The sequence below is a fragment of the Elephas maximus genome, chromosome 15 (assembly GCF_024166365.1).
Source record: "Elephas maximus indicus isolate mEleMax1 chromosome 15, mEleMax1 primary haplotype, whole genome shotgun sequence".
In the NCBI taxonomy this organism is placed as follows: Eukaryota; Metazoa; Chordata; class Mammalia; order Proboscidea; family Elephantidae; genus Elephas; species Elephas maximus.
In genome coordinates this window covers 47,220,845-47,233,181 of record NC_064833.1, presented here as the reverse complement: position 1 = coordinate 47,233,181, position 12,337 = coordinate 47,220,845, and the positions used below count along the sequence as shown (strand labels likewise).

The 12,337-nt window shown below is 37.7% G+C and overlaps 1 protein-coding gene across 8 annotated transcripts in view; it reads left to right on the top strand.

Annotated features, from left to right (window-relative positions):
* DPY19L4 (dpy-19 like 4) overlaps positions 1-12,337 on the top strand; it is a 59,406-nt gene that overhangs the window by 9,106 nt on the left and 37,963 nt on the right. For 6 of the 8 annotated variants that reach the window (XM_049854555.1, XM_049854554.1, XM_049854553.1 and 3 more), the window contains 4 exons: positions 4,547-4,671; positions 7,202-7,292; positions 7,726-7,847; positions 7,959-8,104. In XM_049854555.1, the coding sequence (XP_049710512.1) occupies positions 4,547-4,671; positions 7,202-7,292; positions 7,726-7,847; positions 7,959-8,104 (484 nt within the window). Of the gene's footprint in view, positions 1-4,546; positions 4,672-5,141; positions 5,676-7,201; positions 7,293-7,725; positions 7,848-7,958; positions 8,105-12,337 lie in introns of those variants that run through there. The other 2 variants (XM_049854559.1, XM_049854560.1) reach the window with 2 other exon arrangements.

The window sequence follows — 12,337 nt, the reverse complement described above, 5'->3', positions numbered from 1 at the left end:
CTCTTGGCAATACAGTGCTCTCAAAAACATTACCTTTTTATCTATATGATTCTAATCAGCTCCCTCTGCCAGTAATCGTACCTACAATTCTTTTACAGATATCGTTCTCATACTTAATTAAGATACTCTAAACTTATCAGAACAAGCCCTGCTGGTGCAGTGGTTAAGTGCTTGACTGCTCACCAAAAGGTCAGCAGTTAGAACCCACCAGCCGCTCATGCAGTCTGCTTTGGTAAAGATTAAACCAGAGAAAAAAAACCAAACCCACTGCTGTCAAATTGATTGCAAATCATAGTGATCCTATAGATTATGGGCTTGGAAACCCTATGGGGAAGTTGTACTTTGTCATATAGGGCTGCTATGGGTCAGAATTGACCTGATGGCAACGAGTTTTTTTTTTTTTTTTAAAGTACACTGTTAATTTCTTTTTGCTAAGCCATTTTGTCTAACTGAAAGAATTTCCTGGGGCCACCTTAATCCATTCAAGGGTTTTAAAAAAGTGTGTGGTAGCTATGCCTTTGATTTGGTCTTTGCCTCAATGCCTACCACCTGTCTAATGCTGCAGATGTTAGTTTTAAAATAAATATGGTGTTGTCTTATTAACATCCTACTCCTGATACCGTTTTCAGTATTAGATACTTTTGTTTTGGAATAAATGGTCTCAAAGTCCAGTGGTTTATTTCTTGTTCAAATAAGATGTAGGCAGTGGGTCATCTACAGATCTACTTCAGGACCTGGCAGCAAGAAAACTGTTTTTGGAAGCTGGAAAATGGAGATCTGTGTTATGCAATAACAAAAAAATTTAGTAAAAGTTTCCTCTGAATAGTTGGAATTTTAACACATTAAAAAAATTTTTTGTTGTTGAGAATATGTACAACAACACAGTGATACTAACTTTTAAAAATTTTTTATTGTACTTTAGGTGAAGGTTTACATAACAAACTAGTTTCTTATCAAACAGTACTCTAATTTTTTAAAAATAATATTTTATTTTGTTTTTGGTGAAAGATTACACAGCAAGTTAGGTTTCCATTTGACAATTTCCACATAACTTGTCCAGTGACATTAGTTACATTTTTCACATTGTGTCAGCATTCTCTTTGTCTCCTGGTTGGTTACTCCATTTGTAACACTCTAGTTTCTCTGCCCCCTTACGTTTTGATCTTTGGTTAAAAGTAAATGTGGACCTTTTGGTCTCATACAGATAATTTTTTAGTAAAGCACTGTTCTTTGCGTAGTGTCTCTTATTTTGTGTGCCACTCTGCTATTTTGCTAAGAGGTGATCTTGGGATAGTTCCAGTTCAAGAGTTTAAAAAGTATCTCAGGGCAATAGTCTCAGGGAGTGCTGTGGCCTTCAACTGGTCCAGTTAGCCTGGCATTTTTTAAGAACTTGAGTTTTGTTCTATATTTTTCTCCCATTCTATTGGGACCATCTATTGTGACCCTGGTCAGAATGGTCAGTGGTGGTAGCCGGGCACCATCTAGTTCTTCTGGTCGATGAGGCCATGGCTCTAGTAGGCTATCAGCCCTGTAAATTTGTTTCTTCCCTGAGATTTTGGTTACCTTCTTACTTTTTTGCTCCTGACAAGTAGAGCCTTCAAATCTAGAACACCAGTCTTGGAAGATGTTCGGTTATGTCTGAGGAGTATCTGTAGTTGTGTCTTCAATGACCATATGTGCCTGTACACACATATCTATATTTACATGTACATAGTCCCCACGTATGTACATACCTGCACCAACCCATATAGCTTTATGCCTAGACCCATCCATATGTGGTCTTAACACTTGTCTTTTGGTCTTTGTTGGAATTGTTGTAAACTTATATATTTCAGATTGTTTAGTACCAGCATTCTTTTTTCTTGTGACATCATTTGCTTTGGTTGTGCTGTACTCACTATATCCACATTCGGTGCCACTTTTCCCATCACCAAAAATAAGAAATCTAAAACACAACACTAATGTTTGATCATTTTAAGTGATGAGATTGCAAAATAGTATTACTAAAGTCGCTTGATTATTATTAGCTGCATTTGACTACAGGAAAGAGATGAGTTTAGAATAGAATTGGCCTTTTTGCAAGCAGGAATGAAGAGGAAAAGAGATAATTAAGAAATCTGGAACTTGAGGGTTTTTCAACCAGTAAAAGATATAATTGAGAGATACTTTGAGTAGCAAAGGCTGATTAAGATGAAACTTGGGGGAATGACCAAATAAGGGCACGACTGTCATACACTGTCCTAGTAAATTTTTTCAGTTAGAGGGCTTAGGGTAAAAAGAGACTAAAGTTGTGGTCTGACAAAAACTTGATAAGCTCCAAATACACGTAATCAATCTGGAAAAGAATTGTGGGTATAATTATTTGTACACTGAACTGACTGGTATTAAATAAAAAGCTGACAAGAGTTTTTCTTTTCTTAGTATGTATGTAGCAGTTAGGAGCCCTGATGGTGCAGTTGTTAACGTGCTTGGCTGCTAGCCAAAAGGTCAGGAGTGTGAACCCACCAGCCGCTCTGCAGGAAAAAGGTGTGGCAGTCTGCTTCCCTAAAGATTTCAGCTTTGGAATTCCTATGGGGCAGTTCTACTTGATAAGCCCGTGGCCAATGAGTCGATTCCAACTCATAGTGAACCTGTAGGACGGAGTATAGAACTGTTCCATAGGGTTTCCAGGGAGCACCTGGTGGATTTGAACTGCCAACCTTTTGGTTAGCAGCTGTAACTCTTAACCACTAAGCCACCAGGGTTTCCGTTCTACTCGATGGCAGTGGTTTTATATAGCAGTTGTATGTGAGCCTTTAAAAATAGATTCATCAAAACTCATTGAATTATACACTGTAAGTAATACAATTTAGTGTAGTTTATGGTATGTAAATTTTTCCTCAATAAGGAAAATAATTCCTTGATAAAAAGCAAAAAATATCAATAGTAATTCTGAATGAACCTGTATTTTTTTCCCCAGATACTGGGTAGTCTAGTCCTTTTGATTACTTTTTTTGTTTAGTAGACTAATTTTTTTTTAGACTAATTTTAAAAAACCCTTTCCCATTGAGTCGATTCCGACTCATAGCGACCCTATAGGACAGAGTAGAACTGCCCCACAGAGTTTCCAAGGAGCGCCGGGTGGATTCAAACTGCCAACCTTTTGGTTAGCAGCTGTAGCACTTAACCACTACACTACCAGGTTCTAAATTTAAAAAGAAAAAAATTACTGTGGTAAGATAAATGCAACAAAAAGTTTGCCTTTTTAACCATTTTTGAGTGTACTATTCAGTGACATTAATTACATTTACCGTGTTGGGCTACCATCACCACTGTCCATTTCCAGATGTTTTCAGCACTTCAGACAGCAGTAGCTCCCAATTCCCTTCTACTCTCAGTCCGTCGTAACCACGAATAAACTCAACGCATTTGCAATAGGCATTAATTCCTACCCACCTTTTTTAAAATTGTGCTTTAAGTGAAAGTTTACAGTTCAAGTTAGTTTCTCATACAAAAATTTATACGTACGTTGTGACCCTAGTTGTTCTCCCTGTAATGTGACAGCATACTCCTCCTTTCCACCCCAGATTTCCCATGTCCATTCAACCAGCTCCTGTCCCTTTTTTGCCTTCTCATCTCACCCCAGGACAGGAGCTGCCCATTTAGTCTCATGTATCTGTTTGGGCTAAGAAGCACTCTCTTCATGAGTATTATTTTATGTCTTATAGTCCAGTCTAATCTTTGTCTGAAGAGTTGGCTTCAGGAATGGTTTCAGTTCTGGACTAACAGAGGCTGGGGGCCATGTCTTCTGGGGTCCCTGCAGTCTCAGTCAGACCATCAAGTCTGGTCTTTTTACTAGAATTTAAGTTCTGCACCCCGCTTTTCTCGTGCTCTGTCAGGGACTCTGTAGTGTTCCTTGTCAGGGTGGTCATTGATGGTAGCTAGGCACCATCTAGTTCTTCTGGTCTCAGGCTGATAGAGCCTCTGGTTTATGTGGCCCTTTCTGTCTCTTGGGCCAATATTTCCCTTGTGTCTTGCAATAGACATTAATTTTTAAAGCAGTTTTGGATTTATAGAAAAATTGAGCAGATAATACCGAGAATTCCCATATCATACCCCATGACCTGTACATACATACATAGATTTCCTATTTTTAGCTGTTTACATTAGCATGGTACATTTGTTACCGCTAACGAACCAATATATTGAAACATTAACTAAAGTCTACACTTTGTTCAGATTTCTTTAGTTTTTACCTACAGTCCTTTTTCTGTTCAAGGATCCCATCCAGGACAACACATTACATTTAGTTGTCATGTCTCCTTAGGCTCCTCTTGGCTGTGACAATTTCTTAGACTTTCCTTGTTTTTGATGACCTTGGCAATTTTGAGGAGTGCTGGTCAGGTTTATTGTAGGATGCTCCTCTATTGGGATTGGCTTGATGTTTTTTATGCGATTAGACCAGGGTTCTGGGTTTTTGGGAGAAAAACCACAGAGGTACAGTGCCATTTTCCAGCATATTGAGGGTACATACTAATTTGTGATTACTTTTAATATGCTTTTACAGATGTATTGTTTCAGCGCTTTGCAAAGTTTTTCATTGGCTGTCTTGCAGCAGTTACTAGTGGTATGATGTACGCGCTCTATTTATCAGCATACCATGAACGAAAATTCTGGTTTTCCAACAGGCAGGTAAGAAGAAAGAATTTTGAGCATATGAAGTTGTTTTAGTATTTAATATTAATTTGGCTAATCTGTTTTCCAGGGAGCCAAAATATATGTGTAAGCAAGTATGACAAGTGCTGTCTTATTTAGGACCATTAGAAACAAAATGTGCTAGAAGCTTTTTTGAGAACCCAGTCACAGTATCACCCTTGAAATACTTAATAGAATGTATTTCAAGGCCAGAGAATAGAAGCTATGAGGATGCATTCCTTCATGCAGTTCATTTATCAGGGAATTTTGATGATAGTGAAATGTCACAGAGTCATTCAGTTAGCCTTTCAGTAGTTTTGGCATATCACATTCAGAAACAACCTATGAAAATTTCAGCATTAAAATATTTTAATTTTTAGATTACATGATTAGAATTTTTGTGGAGGTTGAAAACAATTAACAGATTTAACCTAGTACTTATTAAACTGTTGTCTCATAATAGTATTTTTAATGCCTGGTTGTAAATCACGTGTGTTCTTTAGTGACTATACTCATGTTCATGATTTCATAATTTGGTCTTTGAATAAGGTTATTTTCAGGCGTAACTTCCCAATCAGATATGTCTGTAATGTGAATGGGCAAACTTCAGAATGTTACCACTGGACTTCATAAAAACAAAGAAACCAAACCCATTCCCGTCGTGACCCTATAAGACAGAGTAGAACTGCCCCATAAGGTTTTCCAAGATTTTACTGTATTTTTACGCAAGTAATATGCACAGTCTCTGTTTGTTTGCCAACCCCTTGCTCCTCCCTCTGTGAGGTGTTTTTGTAAGTGAAGTATTTTCTTAAGTGCACTATGCTAATTTTTTTTTTTTTTTCACAGAAACATGCAAAAAAAAAATTCGTATAGAGGTACTTCCGAAAATACCTCATAGGGGGAAGGAGTGGTTGGCAAACATAGAAGGCGCGTGTTTTTTGCGTAAAAATATGGTAATCTACAGAAGCAGACTGCCGCGTCTTTCTCCCGAGGAGTGGCTGGTGGGTTGAAACTGCCGACATTTCAGTTCGCAGCCAAGCACATTAACCACTGTGCCGCCAGAGCTCTTTTTTGATGTTAGAGGCTTTTTAAAAATTTTGAGCCCAAACTAGTTTTTTTGTTTTGTTTTTTATATTTGAGCAAGTAGTCTGTCAGAACTGATTTACCTAACACCACCAAGATAATTAACAGTATAATTACTGACTGCACCCTTATGGATTTGACAAGAGCTACCACTGTAGCATATGCTGTTTCCTTGAAGACATTATGCAGAGTAAGTAGCAGTAGTTCTCAATGCTGGATGTACAGTAGAATCATCTGGGGAGTTTTCAAAAAAATTATCTCCCTCACAGATTCTTAGGTGGGGGTTGAGGGGGTAGTGGTTGATTAGTATTATAAAAAATATTTCCAGGCAATTCTGTTGTATAGGCAGCTTTGAGAACACCCCAAGGTTTGAAAATATAGAAGGCATTCATCAAAAAACTTGTTTTTCAAAAAGCATTGTGTATGGGTCAGCGGCATCACTATCACCTAGAAGTTCTTTTAGAATTCTGAAGACCCCACTTCAGAATTAAAATCTACATTTTAAAAAGGTCTCTAGATGTTTTATATACACGTTAAAATTGAACAGCTCTGTTTAAGAGTTTTTAACTCTTTGAAACCTTAGAAGCAAATCTGTTTTTATTAAAAATAATTTTAAGAAGTTTATCTTTTTAGATTAATAACCTCTAAATAGGGGGAAAAGTGTTCCTTGGTCACATTGGTCTGGGGAAAATCTTGGAGATTCACAGTGCGTAATAAATATTGAAACTCTTTAAAAGTCTTGCAATAAAGAAACCCCTTTAGCTTTGTTTAATCCAGCGTTTCCCAAGCCTTTTTTAGCTAAAGAACTCTATTTTTAGGTAATATCTACTTAAATATTAGGTAGTTTTGTTGATCAGTCTTTGGGTAAACTGCTGTAACTAATATCTTTTGTTCTTGTATTAGTTGATAAATATTATGCATGAAAACAAATCGAGTTTGATTTTAAAAGATTATAGATTCAGCATGAAAATGTACAAGGCTTCCTAATGTCTTTGACTTCTGTATTCTTGGTTCTTTATAGCCTAATTCTAGGAATTTTAAGACTTGCTTATATTTCTGGAAATTCATTTGAAGAGCACTGTTTAAGTACTTGAACAGTAACAAAGGGCTTGCTGTTCTGGATACATGGGAAAGTGGAAAAGTAGACATAACACTTTCTTAAACTTGTCTTTTTCTGATGGACTTCTGACATCTCAACCATCATTCTTTATCTCCTGCCTTAATATTCTGGCTATCTTTAGGGCATTTCTTTTGGTTTTATTTCTACATTTTCCTTATGTCTAACGGGTAATTACGTGTTGCAATCCGTTTTAAACCTTAGGTGTTTCATTAAAATATTTGCCAGATTATTGAAAAGTTTATATAGCTATTGATTAAAGAAGGAAGACTGCACCTAAAATTTAGTATGCTGATATTTAAATAACCATTTCATTTTTTCTTTTAGGAGCTTGAACGGGAAATCACCTTTCAGGGTGACAGTGCCATTTATTACTCCTATTATAAAGATATGTTAAAGGCGCCTTCATTTGAAAGAGGTATAATAATCAATTTTGTATTTTTAGTAACAGTGAACCAAAAAAAAAAAAACCAAACCCATTACTGTCGAGTTGATTCCGACTCATAGTAACCCTATAGGACAGAGGGGAACTGCCCCGTAGAGTTTCCAAGGAGCATCTGGTAGATTTGAACTGCTGACTTAACCGCTATGCCACCAGAGTTTCCTTAAAAACAGTATTTTCCTGAAATAAAACATTCTTTCTAGATTGGAGCCTTTGAATATGGAGATTTGTCTCAGAATGTAGATATTGCTCTTTATCATACTTAATACAAAAATAGGATAATGAGATAGTGTATTATATTTTGGGATCTTTCTTGATGATAATTAAAATATTTAATGACTTCTGAATGAAATATTTAATTATTATAAAAGCATAATAAATAATCTGAAGAAGAATTTTTTATCTTTAGGTGTTTATGAGCTGACACACAATAACAGAACTGTATCTCTGAAGACCATAAACGCAGTGCAGCAAATGTCTCTATATCCAGAACTTATTGCTAGCGTTTTATATCAAGCAACTGGTGGCAACGTATGTGTTTTTCTTTTGACCTTAATATTTATTTTCTCACATATGTATCATTCCTCCAACTATTTAATGTCATCCTATTAACTCTGCCTCTCTGTTTTCCTTCCTATCTAGGAGATTATTGAACCGGTGTATTTCTACATTGGCATTGTTTTTGGATTGCAAGGAATATATGTGACTGCTTTATTTGTTACGAGTTGGCTTATGAGTGGAACATGGCTCGCAGGAATGCTTACTGTTGCATGGTTCATTATTAATAGGTAAGAAAGGTGTTTTTAATTGATTTTTACAACCATGGTAGAGTTCTAAAAACGGCGCCATCAAGATTTCACATCTAATCCCCAGAACCTATGATTATGATGAGATATCATTCCCATGATCAGGTTATGTTATGTGGTACAGTTGAACTCAAGGTAGGAAGATGATCCAGTAGACCGAGTCTAAGCATATGAGCTCTTGAAAGCAGAGAGCTTTGTCTATCTGGTGTAGAAGTGGAAGTCAGAGAAGTTTGAAGCATGAGAGGGACTTGATGCACGTTGCTATCTTGAAGCAAGAAGGAAATGAATTTGTCAACAACTGGCAAACTTGTAAGAGGACTACAACCCTGGCTGATAACCTTGATATTAGCCCAGTGAGACCCTGAGCAGAGAATCCGGCCATGCCATGCTGGCTTTTGTGACATAATTAATCTGTGTTGTTTTTAGTCACTACATTTGTGGTAATTTGTCATACAATTGAAAAATAATATACCAGCCCTGTATCTCTTTTTTCAGACGTATTGATATTCACATAGACCTCTTTTTTTCTTGGTTTATTTAAAATTGATGACATATCTTCTTGAAAAGAAGGAGGGAGGCATCAAATACATTAATTCAGGTTCTTTGAATTAATAAACCCACCCCCTTTGGTGATCCAAAGAGGCTTAGTTCTTTAATAGTGAGTAAGGAGTCGTCTCTGGGTGGTGGTGGAAGGAGCCTTGGTGGTGCAGTGATTAAGCGCTTAGCTGCTAACCAAAAGGTCAGCTGGTTTGAACCCACCAGCAGCTCCACGGGAGAAGGACGTGGCAGTCTTTTTCCTTAAACATCGCAGCCTTGGAGACCCTATAAGGGAGTTCTACTCTGTTCTATACGGTTGCTGTAAGTCGGAATCAATTCAAGGGCAATGGGCTTTTCTTTTCTTTTTTCGGGGCGGTAATGAAGGTTTGGAAGTGGAAGCTGTACAAGGAGACTCTGAAGTATATGGCAGCTAAGGGGAGGAGAGAAGTTGGGGAAAAATTGAGGGTATCAGGGTTGAGGGTATTTAATCTGATTTTAGAATGAGATGAAGGATGCAGAGGACAGGATTAAATGCATAAGGTCAACGGTGATAAAAAATGAAATAAGGCCCTAGTTAAAGTGGAAGGGAATGTGATTGAGGGTGTAAGTGCAGGTAGTAGCCACTGGGGAATGTATTTAAAGTATATTCTGTTTATAGCATGCTCATGCATGTTGCAGAAGCAGTACAAAGGATTTTACATACTTCCTAGACTTAGGCTGGAGTCCCTAGGTTACTCAAAAGGTGAAGTGCTCGACTGCTAGCCAAAAGGTTGGCAGTTCATACATACCCAGAGGCATCTTGGAAGATAGGCCTGGTGATCTGCTTCCAAAGGGTCACAGCATTAATACCCTAGGGGGCAGTTCTGTGGAGTTGGAATTGGCTCAACGGCAATTAAAAACAACAAGAGAATCATGGCTCGGGCTTTGACGTGGAGGGCTGGTTTGAGACATGTCATAAAATTCTTCTTGGGATTGGTCAGTGTTATAGATATGTTTTTTGTATGATGGGCATTCTTTATGATCCATACCACTTCCCCCACCCCCATAACACTTAACATGATTAAAATTTTAAAAGTGTAACATTTCTTTTATACATTTTTATTTGGCAATTGCCAGATAAAAAATGTAGTGCTTTTAGGTTATTGATATTTAGTATATATATATATATATACACGTATACATTCATACCAAACCTAAAAAACAAACCTATTGCCATCATATCGATTCTGACTCATTGCCATCCTGTAGGACAGGGTAGAACTGCCCCATAGGGTTTCCAAGGCTGAAATCTTCACAGAAGCAGACTGTCACATCTTTATTCTTCAGAGTGGCTGGTGGGTTCAAACCACCAACCTTTTGGCTAACAGCCAAGTGCTTGACAACAGCACCACCAGAGCACCAGACATTCATAGAAGACAGGTTTTCCTCTAATAATTTTCAACAGCTTTATTGAGGTATAATTCACATAGAAAAAAGTGCACATATTTAAAGTGTACAATTTGGTTAATTTAGGCATTTAGATACACCATGGAACCATCAGTACAATATAATAAACATATCCATCAGCCCCAGAAGTTTACTTATGCCCCTTTGTAATTCTCTCTCTTCCTATCCCTTCTCACTGTTGTCCCGCTGTCCTCAGAGAACCAATGATCTGGTTTCTGTCAGTGTAGTTTGAATTTTTTAGAACTTTATATAAATGGAGTCATACAGCATATACTTTTTTTTTTTTTTTTTGGTCTAGCGTCTTTTACTAAGCATAATTATTTTGAAATTCATGTGTGTTACATGTATCAATAGTTCATTCCTTTTTATTGCTAAGTAGTATTCTATTGTATGAATATATCACAGTTTGTTTATCCAGGCACATTTTGGTAGTTTCTAGCTTCGCACTGTTACAGATAAAGCTGCTATGAACATGTGTGTACAGGTCTTTGTGTAGACTTGCTTTCATTTCTCTCAGGTAAATACCTAGGAGTAGAATGTCTGGGTCATATGGTAGGTGTGTATTTAACTTTTAAGAAATTGTCAGACTGTTTTCTAATGTGGTTGTACCATTTTACATTCCTCTTAGCAGAATGTAAGAGTCCTTCCCAAAACTTAATATGGCCTGTCTTTCTTTTTCAGTTGTTGTAATTTTAACCAATGTAGCACACGTACATTAGAATCTCATCATAGTTTTAATTAATTTGCATTTCTTTAACGTCTAATGATGTGCATCTTCTTTTGTGCTTATTTGAAGGGTCTATATTTTTTGCCTATCTTTTTTTTATTTGAATATGTTCTTTTGCTTGATTTTAAAATTAATGAATGTATTCTTTATGAATAGGTAACAACATACACAGTGTAAAAGAATTCAAAAGGTGCAAGAGGATATACAGTGAAATTAGTCCTCCTCATCCCAGGAACTTAGTTACAAGGCTGTCTTTCCCAGAGACAGGCACTGTCATCTGGTTCTTGTGTGTACTATAGAGATAGTCTGTGCCTCTGCCCCCCAGGCCCCTCGTGTTGCTGTGGTTGTCAACTGCTGTCTGGTCAGCTCTGACTCAGGGTGACCCCACGCACAACTGACTGAAACGCTACCTGGTCCTGCACCGTCTTCATGATTGGTTGGGGTGAAACATGCTGATCCATAGGGTTTTTAGTCACTAATTTTTGGAAGTAGATCACCAGGCCTTTCTTCCTGTCCATCTTTTATTGGATTGTTTGTCTTCTAATTATGCAGTTGTATGAGTTCTTTATATATTCTAGATATAAGTTCTTTGTCAGTTGTATGTTTTGCAAATATTTTCTCCCAGTTTGTGGCTTGTCTTTTCATTTTTTTTTTTTTTTGTACCTTAGATGGTTTACAGAGCAAAGTGGTTTCTCATTAAACAATACACATATTGTTTTGTGACAGTGGTTACCAACCCCACGACATGTCAACACTCTCCCCTTCGCAACCTTGGGTTCCCCATTACCAGCTTTCCTGCCCCCTCTTGCCTTCTTGTCCTTGACCCTGTGCTGGTGTGCCCATTTAGTCTCGTTTTATTTTATGGGTCTCTCTAATCTTTGGATGAAGGGTGAACCTCAGGAGTTACTTTATTACTGGGCTAAAAGCGTGTCTGGGGCCATACTCTCAGGATTTCTCTAGTCTCTGCCACACCAGTAAGTCTGGTCCGTTTTTTTTTTTTTTTTTTTGTGATTTAGAATTTTGTTCTGCATTTTTCTCTAGCTCTGTCTGAGACCCTCTACTGCGCTCCCCGTCAGAGCAGACCGTCGTGGTAGCTGGGTACCATCTAGTTGTGCTGGACTCAGTCTAGTGGAGGCTGTGGTAGTTGTGGTCCATTAGTCCTTTGGACTAAATCTTTCCCTTGTGCCTTTGGTTTTCTTTATTCTCTCTTGCTCCAGATGGGGTGGGACCAGTGGGGTATCTTAGATGGCCACTCACAAGCTTTTAAGATTTACTGACCAAAGTAGAATGTAGAACATTTTCTTTATAAACTGTGTTATGCCAATTGAACTAGATGTTCCTGAGACCATGGTCCCCACAGCCCTCAGCCCAGTAATTCAGTCCCTCAGGGAGTTTGGATGTGTTTATGGAGCTTCCATGACCCTTCCATGACCTTGCCTTGGACAAGTTGTGCTTTCTTCCCCAGTATTGTGTACTGTCTTACCCTTCACCAAAGTTATCACTAA